This window comes from Tympanuchus pallidicinctus, unplaced genomic scaffold (genome assembly GCF_026119805.1).
Source record: "Tympanuchus pallidicinctus isolate F22 unplaced genomic scaffold, pur_lepc_1.0 scaffold2, whole genome shotgun sequence".
In the NCBI taxonomy this organism is placed as follows: domain Eukaryota; kingdom Metazoa; phylum Chordata; class Aves; order Galliformes; family Phasianidae; genus Tympanuchus; species Tympanuchus pallidicinctus.
In genome coordinates, this window is record NW_026294721.1 from 3,287,253 (window position 1) to 3,308,360 (window position 21,108).

The 21,108-nt window shown below is 37.0% G+C and overlaps 1 protein-coding gene across 6 annotated transcripts in view; it reads left to right on the plus strand.

Moving 5' to 3' along the window:
- The window catches only part of CTNNA2 (catenin alpha 2), a 453,719-nt gene that overhangs the window by 355,496 nt on the left and 77,115 nt on the right, over positions 1-21,108 (plus strand). For all 6 annotated transcript variants that reach the window (XM_052682457.1, XM_052682450.1, XM_052682451.1 and 3 more), the window contains one exon: positions 8,595-8,747. In XM_052682457.1, the coding sequence (XP_052538417.1) occupies positions 8,595-8,747 (153 nt within the window). The remainder of the gene's footprint in view (positions 1-8,594; positions 8,748-21,108) is intronic.

Genomic DNA, 21,108 nt, shown 5'->3' on the forward strand with positions numbered 1-21,108 from the left:
GGAGTGTGTGATGTGATGATATTGCCTCATTCTGTCACATGAGAACACTCCTTGATGAAATGTTGGCTCCTCTTTTTTAAAAGTGATCCCAACATGTCAATCTGAATGCCTTTGAACCTAAGGCCACCTGCAGCATCAAGCCTTTGCTCATTAGAAATGTATCTCCTAGGTTATGTTTTCACCTGTAGTGACTTTAGCACTCTTGATTATGGAGATCTGGAAGCTGTCTTTCTGAAAGCCCACTATCAAATCCTAAATCAGATTTATTCCTGTGCCGAAGCTATGTTCAATTTTTTAATTCATTTGTGTTGTTGCACTGTGCTGTGCATATGTCAGTACTTTCTTTACTGGGTTTCCCTTTCAGCTTGTGCTAGGGTATTAGACAGGAATCTTGTGTAATGCTCTGTTGTAAGGAAGAGATGATAACGCTCTATTTGATAAAGCCCTCTGTTCTTTCAGCTTGCCCTGAATTTATAACCAATCTTCAAAGCAATATAAGTTAATCAAATACTCTGAATGTCACTAGTTTGGACTAAGAAAACTGTAAGCCCCCTAGCATGCTATTCAGCAGTGCATCTAAATTTTCTCTGCTCCTGGTTGATAAACTTGCTTTTCTACTTACTTTAAGAAAGGAGATTTAGAAAAAGTTCTAGGAAAAAGAAATCTAAAAAATAAACTAGAGGTGATGAACCATCACTTAGTCTTGATTTTTACTTTAATTTGTTTGAATGTATGCCTTTTTGTTTATCTCAAAGCATATTTCATCCCAATGTTTATCATATTGACATTGAGGCTTTTATGGTGCTCTGAAGTGCTTCAGAGGAAATGGGGAGTTTTAATACTGCTGATTTACTCTTTCAGGTCTGTAGTAATTTCCTTACTGCCTAATTGTAGGTCTCAGTTTAATTTACTCTATACATAATGTTTACTGATGCACATATGGTGCCATATTTCAGGAAATTATACCTATATCAGGTAGTTTTGTGCAAATCTACAGTGTGCAATATTTCCATCAAGTGAAGAAAACTCTCACCTGCAATGTAATATATGTGATGGATTATTTTAGTTTGGCAAAATCCAAATATTGTAGTACCTATGGCTGTTCTTGCTTTTTGAATTAGGATCTAGTTTATTTTTAATCCAACTGAATGATGTTGCAAGTTTCAGAATGTTGGCTTTCAAAGTGGCTGATGAAGAATTATGAGCACTAATTCATTGACAAATATATTCTAAATTACTGTGCATAGTTTGTCAACTATTGCTCTAATAGTGAATCTTCCTAAAATCTCCTGTACTTCATCTCTCTATTCTTTCTATTCACTATGGGAACTTTGTAATCACTGCTTGCTTTTGTTTCAAATATATCATCTAATTAAAATGAGTTTTAAAAACAATATAAATGAGAGAGGAGAATTTAATCGGATATGTCTAATAATGTTCCCATCAAAACAAACGAAGAACAAAACAATACTGTCCTACTGATGATGATTTATATGAAGTTTAGACTGCTTTGTAGTACCAGCCAAGAGAATGGCCTGTAGTTGCATTAGCTTATGAAACTTGTAGAAGCTGGAGTTCATAAAGAGCTTCGAATTTTGATGTTCATTGTCAATAATGTAGTAACAGGAGGAAGAGAGCAATATAAATTGAAGAAAAACATAGTCCCTTCCCAAAGATGTTAACTCTCTCCCTCTAATGGATTTATGGGCAATGGCAATGAGTATGTAGAATCTAATTTCCAAATGGGATTTCAACATTGCAGTTGTCTCTTAATTGCCATTAATTTTGTTCATTTCTTAAGTAGTTTGTCTTTTGTGTTGCTTGCTAATATACAGCAAGTTTTGTTTTCAGTTTCTGCTCTACAGAAATTATGACAAGGGCATTATAAAACAAACAAAGATTGTAATCCCACTGCTGTAAGCTCTTTTTGTAAAGACGTGGATGGTAATTCATGGTATCAAATGTCTCTCATCATTGTCCATAGGATAATATGAATTTGTGACTCTTGGGAAGGATGATTTTTTTTTTTTTTCATTTTTTCAGAACACAATCAATTTTTAGTTTCTGCCATTGTTTGTAATTCCATTGGATTGGTCTACCACAGGCAGCTGTCATAAGCTTTTGCTGTGGCTAAATCTATAGATCTTAGAGATGCTTAGTATGGCAGCTTGGTTAGATGGGAATGCAAGTGTTACAAATATAATGCTTGCTCCGTTAGCCCTTTTAAGCCTTGTAGATGAGACTGCTCTTGAGTGAAGTCACAATGTATGCTTGTTGTAGTAAGCATTAACTTCATGAAGAATTTTCATAGTCAAGGTAATTAAAATTTGTGACCATGTATCTGTTTAATCCCCCCTGGGCTATTTTGATTTCACTGGTACTGTTGTGTCCTTAGTTTCTGCCTGTATTTCTTTTTTGGTTTTTTTTTTTTTTTTTTTTATGGTACCCTCTGTACTACCTCCTAGTATGTTAATGGCTTGTCTCATTCCTTATTTTTATAAGTTGTAAATATTTGATACTACGTGAACCCTCCAGTCAGCATAAGGATTTTATTGTTTTATCCAGACATGAAACAAGACATAACTCTCATAATGCTCACAAAATGGGTGAGGAGGGAAAAGCATCCCTCATTCTTAGAACCTTTGTACTTTTGTATTACTATTCTAATGCTGTTAGCAAGTACAAGGTACATTCTTGTCCAGAAATCATTATTTCTTAACAGATATCACAATTTTTAAGCCACTAAAATTGATAAGTTTTTGAAGAGTTCTATAGCATATGCATGTACAATGAATAAAGCAAAAAAACAATGTGGATGAACTATTTAAGTACTTTAAGGTATAGCCAGTACTATGGTTCTGGCTATGTAATAGAATTCTATGTAGTTCTATGTAAAACTATGTAATGTAATATGTAATTCTCAATATTGAGAATTCCTTTGTAATGGTCAGTGACTATGAAGAAATTCCTTTTTTTTTTTTTTTTTTTTTTTGTCTTGGTCCCTTTCAAATTTCTGGTCAAAGCTAATTAATGCAAGTTGCTTTCCATCAGTAAATTAATCCCCAGTCTTCACATGACTGAAAAAGACTCTTTTGAAAGAGAAAATGGAAAAATACATAAAGTAGTAGAATCAGTCTTTGCACTTCAGGATTTTTTTTCTCCTAAACTCAAATTTTAAAACTTTTATGTATTATATTCCAGAAATCTGTAACTTAGATGTTTTTGTGAGATGCATGCTTTGAATGTTAATCCTTTTGCTGTTTAGTCTATGAAGATAGATTTAACAGGATGAATATCCACTACCCTCCAGGTTGCTGTTCTTTGCTTTGTGTCTTCATGGCTTGTATGTAGAATTGACTGAGATTTTATAGCAACAGCAAACTTTGCTGAAGACTGTCATCTCTTTTGTAACCTCCCTTTAGATACTGAAAGGCCACTCTTGGTTCTCTCCAGAGCCTTCTCTTCCTCAGGTGAAAAGCTCCAGCTCACTCAGCCTGTCGTTGCAGGAGAGGTATTCAATCCCTTGGATCATTTTTCTGGCCCTTCACTAGTTCTCCAATAGGCCCACATCTGTCCTATACTGAGGATTTCACATCTGGATGCAGTACTCCAGGTTAGGTCTCACCAGTGTGTAGCAGAGGAGAAAGATCACATCCCTCACCCAGCTGGTTATGCCTCTTTTGATGCAGCCCAGGATATGGTTGCCTTTCTGGGCTGTGAGGGCTGGTTCATGTCCAGCTGTCATCCACCATTATTCCCAAGTCCTTTTTGGCAGGGCTGAGTTTTATCCTCCAGCTTGTATTGATAGTGGAGATTGCCGCAACCCAGGTGCAAAATCTTTGACATGGATTTATTGAGCCTCATGCGATTCTCCTGGACCACAGTTTGAGCCTGTCTACGTCTCCCTGGATTGGCACCCCATTCCTCAGGCATGTTGAGTGTGCCACACAGCTTAATGTTGTCCACAAACTTGCTGAGAGTGTGCTCAAGCCTACTGTCAATGTCATTGATGAAGATATTTAAAAGCACTGGTCTCATTACTGACCAATCTCCATCCAGACACTGAGCCATTGGCCACAATGCTGGGTATGGTCTTGCAATTGGTTCCTTGTCTGTTGAACTGAATTCTGCCTGTCCAACCCATGTATTTCTGATCTGGGGAGAAGAATATTGTGAGGGGACTGGATTGAAGACATTCCAGGCTGCAGTGGCAAATTAGGTGCACTTTGATTAACTTGCGGATCAATTTATACTGCTAGTCTTTATAAAGTTAAAGAATATGTTAGAGTCATTACTCTCCTGTTATGATGTTCCCTTTCCATGTCAGATTAGACATTTAATTCTCTACCAGACTGTAAGTAATACTGAGATATTTTGGTTCTAAAATTGTTATGTAGCCATGGAAAACATTTCAGTGGGCAGGTTAACCTCTTTGAGCTCAATTATAGCTGTGAGCTGACGATGATAAAACAGCCCTAAATAGTGCTTAGAACAGTAGAACACGATGCTATCAAAAACAGCAACTGACTGTGCACTGTAAACTAAATTGACTGAACTGGAAAGACGTAAAAGCTATCTTCACTATTCATACTTTAAAAAGTATTTGCAGGTCTTGATGCTTCCCTTTTTATGTTTTTATGCTCATATAGCCCATTTATTATTCTTTTAACTGTATATTAATTAAGTTTTCAAGACAAAATGAATTAAGTAGACCTTTAAGTCTTTCCTCCAACAACTGGAGTTTAATGTAGTAGAAACTGTCTTCATTTTGAAGCCACCTCTAACTTAATAAATTCAGTTATAGAGAATAAAAGTTAATCATTGCCATATGAGTAATACTATGTGTCACAATATTTACATCAGAATATGGGGGAAAAACTAGGAATAGCGAAGACATTGTTTAATTTACCAGTGTACATGAGATCTCATGCTGTTTTTAGAGTAAAACTTGACCTTTTTCACTGCATGTTTTATGACCGTTTTAAATTCAGGTCACAGAATTTTCTCATTCCCTTCTGAGCTGATGTCAGTTGTATGAAACCATAAAATTTCTCAATGCATAAGCCATCACTTTAGCTGGACGTGGTTGCAGTGTACTGAGGAACATATAAGATTAGTTTTCAAGTAGTTATTTACCTTGATGAATTACCTTAATTGAATCAAATAGACTGGTAATGCTGAGCTAATACTTTTAAATGTCTTGTCTTGTGCTATTAATATTACCTTGTCATGTATCCATTTGAGCAATTGGATGAATGTCTTGTGTTCATACTCCTGTCACATCTAATAAATGATTTTGTCAAGTCATTCTTTATAGCCTGTAGTGATGGATAGCAAAATTTGTGTTCTCCTGTGTATATAAAAACCATTAAATATACCTTCTAACTTTGATGTGAGGGTGTCCTTAAACTCAGAATATAATTTCTTTAGAAGATGGTTGTGCCTGTTTACGAGAGAGGTTAGGAATGTGCTATTGACTTCTATAAATAACAGGGAAGAATTCAGGAATTTTTTAAACTACTCAAAATATCTGCAGAAAGCCACATAGATTTACCATAGGATATCCATTTCATTCATTAATTTTGATTCAAATATTATGTTGCTGCATATTTGCAGTGGAAAGCCCCAAATTGTTGCTTATCTGATGCTCTTATTGTGTCTTATTGTCTTCTAACATGTGATTTTAATCCTGATGAAAAGAAGATGTGTGAATACACATGTAAATATCTTGAGACTTTTTGTAGGGTTCCATGAGGTGCGTTCTTATAATTATAGAACCAAAGAATTATTTGAGTTGGAAGGATCTTTAAAGACCATCTAGTCCAACTCTTCCACAATGAGCAGGGACATCTACAGTTGCATAAGGGTGCTCAGAGCCATGTCCTCCTGATCTTGCATGTCTCCAATGATGAGGCATCTATTGCATCTCTGGGCAATCTCTTCCAGTGCTTCACCATCCTGAAGTGAAGAAACAACTTCCTTATATGCAATCTAAATCTCTTACAGCCCCCCTTTGTGTACCATTCTCCCCATTCTTCCCCCTTTCCCCATCAGGTCTTCTTTTCAGAGCTTTCTCTTCCTCAGGCTAAACAGCTCCAGCTCTCTTAGCCTGTCCTCACAGGGGAGTTGTTCCATCCTTTGGAGCATTTTTGTGGCTCTCCTTTAGATGCACTCTAACAGGTCCGTATCTCTCCTTTACCGAGGACTCCATATTTGGATTCAGTACTCCAGGTGAGATCTCACTAGCATGGAACAAAGGGGCAGGATCATCTTCCTTGCCTTGCTGGTCATGCATCTTTTGATGTAGCCCAGGGTACGGCTGTCTTACTGATCTGTAAGTGCACACTTCTGGCTCTTCTGGTATAGCTTCCAATCTACCAGTACCCCCAAAATCTTTTTTGGTAGGGCTGTGTTCCACCCTTACATCTCCCAGGTCATACTGATAGCAGGGGTTGCCACAATCCAGGTGTGACACCGTGAACTTGGCTTTGTTGAACCTCATGAGGTTCTCCTGGGCCTACTTCTGGAGCCTGTCTAGGTCTCCCTCGACAACATCTTGTTCCTAAGACATGTCAACCACATACAAACTTCCTGCAGGTGCACCTGATCCTGTTGTTGATGCCACTGAATGATCAGATCTATAATAGCATATTAATCTTAAATTTAAAAAAAAGAATTGCTCGTTATTCTTAAGCTTCTGAAATATCGTTCCCTAAGGAATAAACAGAAAAAAAGTGTTCATTTAAGATTTAAGGTAATTTTTCAGACAGTGAACCGAACAGTGTGTTTTATTGAGTCTTCTATTGAACTAGAGCTAAGAGTTTTCCTGAAGGGATTTTCCCTGGAAATTAAATGGAGACCACTTGGGATTTTTTTTTTTAAACATTGTGTTTCTTTGGAAATACTACAGTCTGTCTTATTTCAACATGCTGGACTTCAGAATTCTAACTAAATGTCTAAAAGTGAGGCATGTAGTTTAGGTGCAGGTTTTCTCAGTGTGTGTTGGAAGATGGACATCTGCAGTGGGCAATTAAGTAAACTTGAGATTTACCCTTTCTGGCAATATCTCTTCATATACATTGGCTATAGATGAAGTTCTTGTAGAGAAGATGGAGGGGAGGGAAAGAGAACAGGTGATGACAATGTCATAGGTAGTGGCCACCCACAGTCCTAGCCTTTGGTAAGCCTCTCATATGAATTTTTCCTTTTCATTCTTTTTTCCCTCCTTCTTCATGTATATTGCTGTCTCAGCCATTCTGAGTGACTTAAATCATTTTGTAGGTGGAAAAATATTTTCCAGGTGTAATCTGGGATGAATTAACTTTTTGTGGGAATTAAGGATTGGTGTTCTTAATGCACCAACTTCTTTAACAGTAATTTATGTAAAAAGAACCACATGAAAGTACATGTATTTTAAGAAGTTGCTTTGCTGCTTGTTTTTAGTGTACCACTATGGGATTGAACAGAAATATTCCAGGTTAGATTTTTCTTTATTGAAATAGAGCTGTCGTGTTCTGCTGTCACACTCTGTATCTCAAATAATGTATTTATTATGCCTAATAATATAGCAGTTTCCTATATGATGTGGTGTTTAGGTGATACCTGGTCTAGAGAGAGCTTTCTAGTCTAGACTGTAAAATAGAAAAATTTACCTTGCTTGAACATTCATCTAACTGAATGATTGAAGATTTGTGGCTAACCAGAGCTTCAGAGCAAATGGCTCCCCAGCTTGTTATCACTGAATTCATGTTGTTAGTTTTCTTTTTCACTCTTAACAACACAGTAGCAAGAGTAAAATATGCTAAAAAAATGTTTCTGATCCATACTCCTATAGAGTAATTAAATTTCCAGATAGAATTAAGATTTCATCTTTCTTTCTGTCTTTCAAATTTTAGCGAAGTTTAACATGAATCAGTAGTTATTAGCAGAGTAGAGAAGTCATCAGTGACACAATTCTTAGAATATTGTCTCAAACAATGTTTATGAAATAACAGGTTTATTCTGTGAAAACTTGTATGGAGTTTTTTTCTTTGGAATAAATTGTAGCATGTTTGTTAATCTTGCCTAGAAAGTCCTTAGGTTTTCTCTTTATACCTACTGGAGGTATTTGGAAGAGTATGAAGCACAAGGCGCGTGCTAAAAGATATGCTCAAAATAATATTCAGTGCAGGAATTAGAGGAGATTTAGATACATTCAGACTAATATTTTAATGGTTATTTGAAGTTAAGCTTCTTAATCCATATTTGGCTTTAAAGTGAGCTGAACTTTTTTTTATAAATAATGTGCAGCTTTCAATTCTCATCAATTTTCAGTGTATTATGTGAGAAATCATCATTATCCCAGACAGCGCCACTCAGTCCACTGGGGTTAGAGGCATGAGTCAGCATGAATCTCAGGCCTTTAGCAGTTGAATGTCTGTATTCTTGCTGCAAATGTATAGCTTGGAGGAAGGAAGGAAAAAGTCTAAACTCCTGTACGATGCTGTGAGATGTTACGCGTCATCGCTTGAATATAATCGCCAATGAACGCAGTGGGACTGTATACTGATAATTCTCCTTTTATTTACTGCTCTGTTTTTTTTTTTCCATTGCAGCTCCGGAAGGCAGTAATGGATCATATATCAGATTCGTTCCTGGAGACCAATGTGCCATTGCTGGTTCTCATCGAGGCGGCCAAAAGCGGTAATGAGAAAGAAGTGAAGGAGTATGCGCAGGTCTTCCGTGAGCATGCCAACAAGCTCGTTGAGGTAAGCAATCTCATTGATGCCACTAGGCTTCCACATTGTTCCTCTAACAGAAGCAAGGGTAGCAGTCCATCAGCTGAAGTCCAGAGGAAGCAGTTATGTCGTGCAGGCTTCAGGAGTTTGGGACAACTTTGTGATGGCACAGTAAATATCTTGCTAGATGGCTGAGAAAAGTACATGCTATAATTTAGTAGCTTGTTAGAGCAATTCAGCATACTTGAAATATGTCTCTGGTATTTTGTCAAAAGTTGAGAGCGATGAGAAGTAAATTTCAGTTTAGCTTTACTGATAGTACATAAAGTTTCCATTTCAAAGTACAAAGCCAAGCAAGTGCTTCAGAGTATCTGCTACTGACCAGTACTGCTTTCAGATAGCAAGCGCTAGTTGTACCAAGGAAAAACAGGAGGACAAATAGAGAAGGTATAATCTAATGTCATGTTTATTTTTGAAAGGTATATATTCCATATATGTACTTAGTATTATGTGTTTCTGAAGAGACATATGAAGTCACAAGCAATAAATTCAAGGCTTCATGGGTGATACTGAAATAGCTCAGTTCTCCCACAGGGAGAATAAAACATCATGATTGAAGGCTGGATGCTCACTGAATAGACTTCTAAGAAAATGGCAATGTTTGTTGCCATTTGCCCTTTGAGAGTGTAAGAACTGTGGAAAATGCTTGTATTTTTTGAAGACAAATGCAGTTCAATGATTTGTTTGGTGTTATGTGGCATTATGAACTTCCCTGTATTAGCATAATTTTGAAGAATATGTAGTAGCTTAATAATATCCTTTCCTTCTAGCTATACTATGTGTTCTTAAGCAGGGAGGAAAGAAAATGTTGTTAGGGAGCTACTAACTTGACAAGTATTGAGCTATACTTCTGAAAGACTTTGATTCTTACAATGAACTCTGTCCTAAATCTCTAGCAGCCCAACTTTTGAGAGGACTACAGGTTTCTTTGTTGCTCTCAACTGAAGTAGAAAGTTCTTCTGACAAACGTGTGGGATCTTTTTGGTGGCAATAAGATGCTAGTCTGGAGCATACCCTTTGTGAGTCTGAAGACCATGGAGCATGCCGCCAGTCTTGGCTGGGCTGTCCTAAAATGCTGCTCTACCATACCATCTATATTTGGCACCTTCTAACTTCTATCTGTTCAGGCTGATGAAAGATGGATTGCATGGGCAATATTTTCCTAGTGATAATGCTGTTAAGCAGCTATGAAACAGTGAGTCACCTCCACTAGTGCACTTTTTTTATGACTGCAGCATTCAGACTCTTGTTCATCACTGGTGAAAATGCACAGCTAATGGTGGTTGTTATTTTGAAGAGTGTTTTGCAACTGAGAAGTTGTTCCATCAAATACTGTTATTAATGAACTCTTATTCTGCTTAGTAGAACTTTCTAGGTTTCACTCTGGCTTGCTGGACTGTTTTTTGTTATAACTTTACCCATTAAATTACTAAATTCAGTTAGTTTTTTCTGGGAGATGAAATTCAACAGCAGTAGACAACAGAGTTATGAAAGCAAGCTGTTTGCTTGCTTTCAAGAGGAGATGTTTGACTTCTAACTAATAACTGTGAATTCATATTATAGGACCTTACAGCTGAAGCAGTGAGTCAAATCAGGCTTTCCATCTTCACAAGAAGGATAGGGGGGAAAAAAACACAACACTAGAGCTCTACTAATTATTTAAGTGTTATTATGTATTTTTATGCAAGGTCTGCCAGGACTTCACTGGTTAGTGAGGAGTTAAAGTCAGTTGCATTATTCTTCCTTGAAGTTTACTTCCAACAATTCTAATACTGTAAAAAGGAATTCTTATTCTTGGAATATTTCAGCACCAAGTTTGAAACTGCAAAAAACAATACTTTGAAAGTAAGTTGTCCTACCAATTTTGTACAAATTGTTCTTTATGAAGCTCTTTATGGAGCCTACACGTATCTATCAGTTTCATCTCATATAAGCTTAAAGATTTCCAGGGTTGTCCAAAACAATGCAAGTTATATGCCAAGAACACTTGCTAGTGGAAGAGCTGTGTTAGGCAATGGTTTATGGTGATTAAAGTTTGATATAGTGCAAGCAAATCAATAGCATCACAAGGTTGGATAATAGCTTGTAGCTGGTGAAACCTAACGACAGCATTTCTGTTCCTGTTTGGTTTATAGTGCCTTTGCCTGTTTGGCTCACAGGAATCTTTATTAACTTCCTCTTGCTCATGCAGCTGTCATTTTGAAAAGGATACTGGAATGACTTCAGGGAGTTGAGGGTTTTTTGGTATGTGTTTTTTTTTTTTTTTTTTTTTTTTTTTAATCACTGTTCTAGTTTGTTTTGTTTTTCTTTTAAAATGTCAAGAAGAACAAAAGGTAGTGTTTGAACTCTTTCATAACGTACAATGCAGGCTACCCTTCATTTTTCAAGAAGTGTATTTGTCGTTCCCAAGTTCAGGCTGGTCATATGTTTTCACATCATAAATATGGTAACAGGCTTGCACACTCAAGACACGAGGGAAGAATAACTGCTGGCATGGGCAGCATAGAAAATGAGCATTTGGACCTGCTCAGAGACTTCTACTTACTTACTTGATTTAGGAAGGAGAGGAGGCATGGGTGGAAAGTGTAAAATGAAATTTTACTATGGTGTTCAACCCTGTATTTAGTCTTCATTTACACCAGTAGTAACATCTAATATCTAACCCAATAGTTTGCTTTTTTTTTTCCCCCCTCTGGAAACACCTTTCAGAATGGTACTCAGGGCATTTAATCCACAAGGGTTTATTTGGGGCAGTGTTCAGATTCTGGACTTGCAGTTGAAGTTATTATTTGGTGCGAATCTACAGTACATGTAATATCAATGCAAGGCTGAGAGTTTGTGGTGTGGCATAATATCATCTTTTCAGAAGCTACTAGTGATCTTCATAAGGAGCCCACAGCATTTACGATACCTCGTTTTGTGTTCATGAACAGAATTGGAATTTAGGGCAGACACAAACCTAAGGCAACAAGCCTAAGAAGAAAAAAATTGACTCATTATTTCTGAAACTTTAGTTCAAGGAACAAAGAGTGTTCCTACATGAGAGATTTCATAAATACTATCTCTACTTGAAGTTTTCTGTTCTTTTTATTTAAGTGCACATCACAGCATTATCAGAGTATACAGCTAGCTGTTTGCTTCTGGTAATGAATAAAAGTGTCAATATTCTTTCAGAGTTTCAGAGTATCCAACTTCCATCATGAAAAATGAATACCTCTCTGGATTTGCTCTTAGAAACTGATGAGGTTTTATCCTGTTATTGTACTTGACATTAATTTAGCTAGGTAAATAACATTTAGAAGATGACAAACCTTGGTTCTAATCAAGGAATATAAAGAAGGTCATAGATCAGATTAATTCAAGCCCTTCAAGTTGAGAAATTTGCTTTTGAAGCTGTGGGCTGCTTCTGTAACCTCATGTTTCATATGCTTATTTTAGTTTGAATTTCCATCTCAGGCCTTTCTTCCCCCCATGGGCAACAGATGTTCTTAATTCCTAGTAAGCATCATGAGTGTATTGAAGATTATTAAAAGCACTAGTCCAATTGTCTGAACTGAGCATATGAAAGGCTTGAACTTCTTTACAGTTATTTCTTTTGGATGCCTGCTGCAGGTAGTTCATCTCTTCACCTTGGATGAGTGTACATATTTAAGACAAAACGAACCAGAAGCCTTTCGAGACGAAAATTCCTGCTGTGCTGCTACTAAACTCTTAAATAAAAACAAGAAAGTTTAAAAAAAAAAAAAAAAAAGCCAGAACCTCTTTATTTTTAACTTGTTAGCCACTATATAAACTACATTTGTAGTGCGCTGGGATTTGTACCAATTTCGTCTTCTAGTTTTTTAGATCAACACATCAGAAGTCATCTTACAAAAAAATGATGCATGGAAATAATTGCTCTTCCAAGGCTCTTGTGCACCTGTCCCTGAAGAAGACAGGGTTTTAAAGGAGTTAATCAATGTCTAAACTTTCACGATTGCTTTCATGCAAAAGTCCTTTCTACCTTTGGGCAGTATGGATCTGGCTCTGGAGCTTGCGAAGTCCTCCATAGGAAGAAGTATTTACAGAATCCTGCGGTGATCTTCAGGCTGCACTATTAACACGAACATGGGTGCAAGTTAATTTGGGAATGGAGCAATTGTCTACAGCAAATGATGAAGACAGTCCCTCAGCACCTGCCCTCATAAATTTTCTGATAAAATCCAGGCTGGCTAAAAGAGGAGTAACTTTACTGGAGGGGTGCTTCATCAACATAGTTAGGTTTGTAAAATTTTCTAATAAACAAACAAGTAGGCTACAAACTGTGATACTGATTGTGTTATCTCAATCATTTTCTACTAATTTTTCCATTTCCTTTATTTTTAAATTGCTGAACTTCTTTATTTCATAGCATAGCACTTTGAATATATTAATATATCCAAGGGTAACTTTTTTTGTTCACGGTTCTTTCTGTGATATACAAAATAAGCATATGCTACATAACGTAAGCAGCCTGTGAGCAATGGTGGTTGTTGTTGTTGTTCTTTTCCTCTTTTCTAACTCTCGAAAGAGTAGAAGATAAAACAAAAGAAAAGAAGTGGTAGATTTGGCATCTTCATTTCAAATAGGACACATCTCTGCCTTTGGGACTGTAGATATAAAGCCACTAGGTCCCTATTTGTTACTGAATGACTGAACACTTTCATTATGTTTTCACTTATTGGAAATATGCACTTTTATGGGGAACTTTCTATAAATTAAAATGTACTTTGGCCACTTTGCTTTTCTCTGCAATTCTTTAATATTGCTTTCGTTTGCTTACTCTTAAGAGAGTTCATTTCACAGAAAATGTTTTTTTCTTGCTGAGAAATTTATTCCAAGTAATTTCCCGGTATTTTCCACTTATCTGCCAAAAGTGTCTATTTAACCACATATCTATACATTTTATAAAAAGTTTGTCTATAAACTGCATTTACATATTGTGTCTGTAAAAGAGATAAAGTCCAATTACTCCCTTTTTAATTACAGTGTAATATTTTAAATATTTTCCAGGGAATAACACCTGCTTGGGTAGAGGTTTACTTTCCAAGTCCGATCTTGCTACTCTGCTGTGTGGTTGCTGTGGCACAGTATCATCCCAAGATAAAATCCTTTTAAGTTTTAATACCTGTTTATGTCTATCTTGCACGCTCCAATCAAATAGCAGTTTATGTGATTTAAAATTAGATAATAACACAAATAGGACCTCTTGGTATCTTTTTAATTAATTGATCCCATGTATTATGGGATTAATGACAGCTCCTAACCAGTTGTTTGAAATGTATGACCTTAGTACATTCACAGTGTCTAGAGTGGGAGTCATCCTCTGAATCTTCCATAGAAAGAACTGCTTTGAAGTGATGTGGTATATAATGCTATTAGTGAAAGGGGTCCTTTAGAGCCTAAACTTTGAATTTAAAACAATTGCAGTAGGCGTGTTGTTGGTTTGGTTTTTTTTATTTCCATTAGGGAAGTGAAGCAATTAGGGAGAAGCTCCTTAATTACTCCCTCATCACTAAGAGAAATAAAACTAGTTACCAGAGTCACTGCTTTCAGATGGTTAGCATGAGTCCTTGGTATCTTTATCATGATGTGGTGTTAAATTATTAACTGTATGGCTGCTCAGCCCATGCTGTTTAGCAACAAGAAATCAGCACTGTGCAGGTATGTGGTGTACCTACCTTCAATTTGTTTTATGTTTTGTTTTGGGTTTTATTTTTTGATATATCTTTCCACTGGGCAGAAAATATGAAAGCCTCCTCACTTAGCAGCTGAGATTTATTACTAGCATTCGTGACTGAACAACCCATTAGTTTTCTGACAACATACAAAAAGTTCTCTTAACACAGAAAATAGGCTGTGATTGGAAGTGGGAAGTTCAGCAAGTGGCAATAATCTTAGAGAGGTTGGTAACAGAAGGTGCTATCTGCCTGTCCTTCTAATGGTTAGGAACATCACTTGCCTTCTATTTATTCTTGTTGCAGCTGGGTATTGCTTGTGACACTAGATTTTCTCTGTCATTGACCATTGTTTCCAGCTGGAAGAAGGATGTATTAGAGCAAGTAGAGCGGTTTCTAAGAAGTATGTATCTTTCAACAAATATTAAGATATACCTAGCAGAAGGGCAGCTAATTTCTTATCTGACTTCCGTTGACTCTCTCATCTTTTTACTCACTTCCAATGTACTAAGGGCACCAGATATGTTCTCAAGAGGAATCTGGAAGAAGATTGATAGTCAGGCCTCTCCCCCTACTGTAGGCCACCTGCATCTCTGCTGTCATATGTTATTCCTCTGCTAGCTAAGAAGAATAACAACTATAAAATCAGCACTGCATAGAGCAAGTTGTTTTTTTGTTCTTATGATGTTTTTTTTTTTTTTTTTTTTCAGTGCAAAACATCTTTGCCCTGATTGTTTAAAGATACTGTCTTTTCTTACTGCATTGACTTCAAGATTTGTGTTATTTACTGTTGAGAATGACTTCCATTTATTTTGTGCAATTGCTCCCAATGTGTTGGGAGTACTGCATCCAGGCCTGGGTCCCCCAGCCCAGGAGTTGTAGAATCATAGAATTGCTCAGGCTGGAAAAGATGTTAAAGATCACCACAATCTACCCATACTACCCTAACCCTGAGCACCACATCCAAATGTTTGGTTTTTTTTTGTTTTGTTTTGTTTTTTTTTTTTTAACGCATTCAGGGCTGGTGGCTCAACCATCTCTAGTGCTTAATAACCCTTTTTGTAAAGAAGTTTTTCCTGATGTCTAACCTAAACTTCCCCTGGTGCAATTTAAGGCCTTTTTTCCTTGTCCTGGCACTAGTGAGAAGAAACCAACTCTGCTTCTTTCAGATACTGGAATGCAGCAGTAAGTTCTACACCCAGTCTCCTTTTTCCCCATGCTAAGCAGACCCAGTTCCTTCAGTCTCTTCTCATAGGACATACCCTCCAAGCCCTTCACAAACCTTCTTGCCCTTCTTTGCCCTTCTTTGGACTAGTTCCAGCACCTCCATGTCCCTTCTGTACTCAGGTGCCCCAAACTGAACACAGTACTTAAGTTGAGGCCTCACAAATGCTGAGTACAGGGGCAGGATTACTTCCCTAGTCCTGCTCAAAGGAAGGATGTGGAGCTCTTGGAGTGGGTCCAGAGGAGGGCCACAAAGATGATCAGAGGGCTGGAGCACCTCTCCTATGAGGAAAGGCAGAGGGAACTGGGCTTGTTTAGCTTTGAGAGGAGATGACTCTGGGGAGGCCTCATTGTGGCCTTCCATACTTGGAGTATATAAGCAGGAAGGGAAATGGCTGCTTATGAGGATGGGTAGTGATAGGACAAGGGGAAATGGTTTTAAACTGAGATGGGGAGGTTTAGGTTGGATATCAGGAAGAAGTTTTTCACTTCAGAGGGTGGTGACGCATGGAACAGGTTGCCCAAGGAGGTTGTGGATGCCCCATCCCTGGAGGCATTCAAGGCCAGGCTGGATGTGGCTCTGGGCAGCCTGGGCTGCTGGTTGGTGACCCTGCTCATGGCAGGGGGTTTGAAACTTGATCTTTGAGGTCCTTTTCAACCTAGGCCATTCTATGATTCTGTGACATCTAATTTGGACACCTTCCCCATTTCCAGTCTCTGATTGTGGAGGTGCAGAGGTTAAGATTTTAAGGCAGGGGAAATGAGGTACGCGACATGTTATTTATTCAGAGGTGATATTTTCTAGACAGCTCCACCCAGCCATGCTCATTCTTTATTCATAGACTCACATTTGATTTTTGAAAATTGTATTAATTATCTCTGTATTGGTAAGCCTTAACCATAACTACTACTTTTCCTAGTGCTTCTTTAAAAAAATAGTATTTTTACTCCTATATTTTCTCAGTTCTGTTTGGATTAATTTTTGTTGCTCTGGATATTTTAGAATTACGTCGGTGAATTATTTAGCATTTATTTAGCATCTTTCTCTTGTTATGATGTATTAACATGGCTATATTTTAACCAGTGGATGATATGAACTATGCTCTCAGTTTTCACTGTAATGCAGGAGAGTTTAACCATAGCATCATAGAGTCATTTGAGTTGGAAGGGACCTTTAAAGGCCATCTGTTTCAATTCTCCTGCAGTAAACAGGGACACCTACAGCTTCATCACATGCCGAGAGCCCCATCCAGCCTGACTTCGAATGTCTCCAGAGATGGGGAATCCAGCATATTGCTGGGCAAAAAAATGAAGAACATCTCTCTTAGACCATGTAACTTAGGATAGAAATAAGAGTATTAGTGAGAGGCAAAGAGAAGGTTTAAATACAGGTTTAAATATGTTCATATTCCAAACTCATGACAGAATAGAAAGTATGCTAAGAGTTTACATTATTGTAGCAAAAGAGAGTAGATCTCCTGAGCTTTTTTCAGCTTGTTGGACTGAAACAGAGGGTTTAGCACTTCTTAGGAAGTGAGAAATTTCAGTGCAAGCAAAGTGCTTCTGAGGAGACTGAAAAGAGCATTTGCAAGAAAATGAGTTATAAATAAAGGGCATTTTGTAATGCTCAAAAATCATAGGAGATCACAGGGAAAAGCCATGTCAAAGGCCTGAAGAGAAAACGACCTGATTAATGATGAGGCTTCTAGCTGAAACAGAAAAAGAAATTGTAATAAAAAAAAATACATATCTCATGACTTCTAACAAAAGCTGTAGCAGCTTTGATTTATAAACAAATCAAAATACAATCTCGCAATATGAGTCAAAATTTCAGATGTGGACCCTTAAGTAGTATGCTTGTTATTCTAGATCAAAATATGTAAATGTGAAAACATTATCTCCAAACCTCAATGTCATATGTTCACTGGACATTGTACAGGGCTGTCTGTGTTGCGTGAGTTCATGCAATGTGTGGGTCACAGTGTAACCTATCCTGCTATGTCCCTGTATTCTGTTATCTAGGTTCTAACAAGCACGGAGATAATGGTACTGTATGCATCCGTGCCAGTACTGTATCCATTTAGTTGATATTGCACAAGTGTCAAAATATTTCACATTGCCAAAATGTGAGTGACTCATTGGAATCCTTAATATGAGAAGGAGGATACGTAGGGAAGCTTGCAATAAGCGATATTTGAGTGCTCACAGTAGCACCAGATCAATTTACCTAGACTTCATTAATACCTTGTTGTATAAATATTTAGGAAGACTAAACTATGAATTAAATCTCCTTTATGCCAAGTTTTTATTGGAAACTTTTCACTGATGCTTGGAATAACTGATTAAAAGTACAGTAACATCACAGTGAATTTCCCTTAGTAGTAAATTTTATTACCCCACCTGTAATTTAAATATTGATATTTCATAATTTTTAGCACTTCTATTTTTTTCCACATTTCATCTGTGCGACTAAAAATGCTTGTTATAGTAATTCCGTTCTTCATGTAGATACTTACCTATACATCCATCCAACAACTTCCCAAACTTTCTGACTTTTTCTCACCGTTTAGTAGATGGAAGTAATACTTGTAAGCGTGTGTTTTTTTTGTCTTTAGTTGAAAAGGTCATGTCACGTCAATGCTTTTGTGTCTTTTTCTGGGATTTTCTGTTGTTTTGAGTGAGGAAATGCAGGTTTTGCCATTCTGGATAAGTTCAATAACTGTTGTTACTGTGTTTTCCCACATATAATCTAAGTCTTCAATGCCCTGTGCTACTTTTAAAATATGTTTCTGTGAAAATAGATTTTCAGGCAACCGGCAGAGATAGATGAACCATGCTTTTGTTTCCCTGAGGATAGTTGTTGTTTGGACAACTGCACGTCTTTTGCTGGAAGTTCTTTTCTATAGAAGCATATGAGGAAAATGTTAAATCAGTGTTGCTTGCAATACTGGTCCTGAAACTCAAATATATATGGGACTAGATGTTTTTTAAGAGTTTAGTTGTTATTATTACTACTACTTGTTGACAATTCATGTATTATAAATATGAAAATCCAACATTGCAGATAGATATGAATCTAGTAAACTATTGTTCATTATCTTTCTAGATATAAACTTGAGCTTAATGAGAATATATAGAAGTGCAAATACGTCATGAGGTAAATACTACACTCATTCAGAAAACAGGTATGATGAGTATGATTGTAATCCGAATAATAAGGCTCCTCAGTGTTTGAAATGCTTTTTACAAGTTGATTTGAAGATAGATTTCTAAACAAACCAACAAAAAATTACACCTTTTCTGCTAGAATAACAGTGTAACAAAAGTGTGTGTGGCGATTCAGTAGAAAATTTTTTTAGGTCCCTTCCAATACAAGCCATTCTATGATAGTAAGAAGGATTGACTTCATGGCATAGCATGAAAAATGTTTGGTCTTGATGCTCTGAACTTCAAAATAAAGCAACATCTAAAAGTGTTAAGTGGATTTTCTTCAAAGCTCTAGAAAGTTTTTCCTTTGGCCCTAGAGAAAGCATAAGGAATGTCAGCTTGAAGACAAGGTCTTGAGAAAACTTGTAAGTAGCTGAGAAAAGGAGTTTAGAGTGGAAGTGTCATCTCCACAGTAAGTTTATTGTCACGGTAGACAAGTTATAAAACACCAGGTAAAAATGTATTCAGTCGATACTGAAGTGGTTTCAAGACTTCAAAAGTTCAAGAGAAGAGTTTCTGCAAGTCTTAATCTCCTTACAATACCTTATGGTTGAAGGCACATGATAGAGAAGAGAGCTAAAGTCAAGATTTATGCTTCTTGTAGTCAAAAGATTTGTAGGACAAAGGCCCTGCTTCTAAAATGTGAGTGATTTAAGAGTAGTGATGTCACCTGAATATCTTTGCTATTGTAGCTAGGTGAGAAAGTCAAGTCACTGCTTTATAACAGAACCTTTTGTCAAAGGCAAATAGTTGACTTGGTATTCTTTGCATAACATTGAAACTGTTACTGTCTCTTCAAAGCCTGTAATTCTGCAGTTGTACCCTTTGAAGTATCAATTAAATGCCTTGGTTGTTTTTTTTTTTTCCTCTTGTAGTCAAAATAAGAAAAGTACAATTCTTACCCATCGACATGCAGAATGTATAGCAGATCAACTGTTACCATTCTGAGAAAAAACATGTACCATTTAAAGGGATTTGCAAATTTTACCATGCTCAAGGAAGCATTTAAGAGCCACTATAAAATCCTAATAAGATCCGAAACTAGCATTTGTTATGCTCTAGAAAAGTCTTTCGAATATGTTTTTGTTGAAGAAAAAAAGAAAATGTCAGAAGAAAGGTGATGGTACTCAGCACCATACATTAAGAAGAGAATAAGGCAATGAACATATGGAAGTTTTTGGACAGATGTGGGGATAATGCAAAAGAAGCAATGGCTATATTTCATTTGATGTGCAGTATAACTTTCTTGATAGGATAATTATTCCTATGGGAATGCTAGCGTAACTGACTAGTGTTAATAAAAAAAGAAAAGATCTGAGGCTTTGTGTTATCCTTGTCAGATAGTATCAAAGGACATCCCTTTTACAAAAGAATGTTTGGTAATTTTGTTAGCTTGTGTTATAAAAACTGAAGTGCATACCTGTAATGTTGGCACTAGCTGCTACTGACTGCCATACCTACAAAAGTCAACATCTAGTCTTACACAGACTGTGGGGTTGGAGGAGCAAAACACTTCCCATTTTAAGAGAGGAGTAAGTTTGGGACTGCCTCATGAGACTGAATGTGCACAAATCTATGGGGCCAAAAGACATGCATCCCCAAGTCTTGAAGGAACTGGTTGATGTAGTTGTCAAGGCATTCTCCATCATATCTGAAAGGTCATGGCTGTCAAGTGACATCTGTGGTGAGTTAAGAAAGGGAAATATCACTCCCAGTTTTAAGAAAGAGAGAAAGGAATTCTTGTGGAAGACATGTTAAGGCACATCCAAGGAGGTGATATGTGAGTCAGCATGGCTTTTCCAAGAGCAGATTGTGCCTCACCAATCTATTGGCCTTCTGTGATGAAGTGGGATGGAAAGGCAACTGATACTGCCTTTCTGGACTTGTGCAAGGCTTTTGATATGGTCCCACATCACAGCCTTATCTCTAAATTGGGGAATTAAGGATTTGAAGGACAGACTATTTGGTGGATAAAGAATTGATAGAATCGTCACAGCCAGAGGATTGTGGTCAGCAGACTTTTTACACAGTCTCCTATAGATAGGATGGGAACTAATTGCTCTATTATCTTGTTATACACTGTAAGTCAAACACTATAGGAAGCTTTAATATTTCACTTAATCTGTCTAAGTAAGGAAAATCAAAGGGTGATCAAATTCCACGTCAGGATTCATATCTCTATCATAAAATCATAGAATGTCATA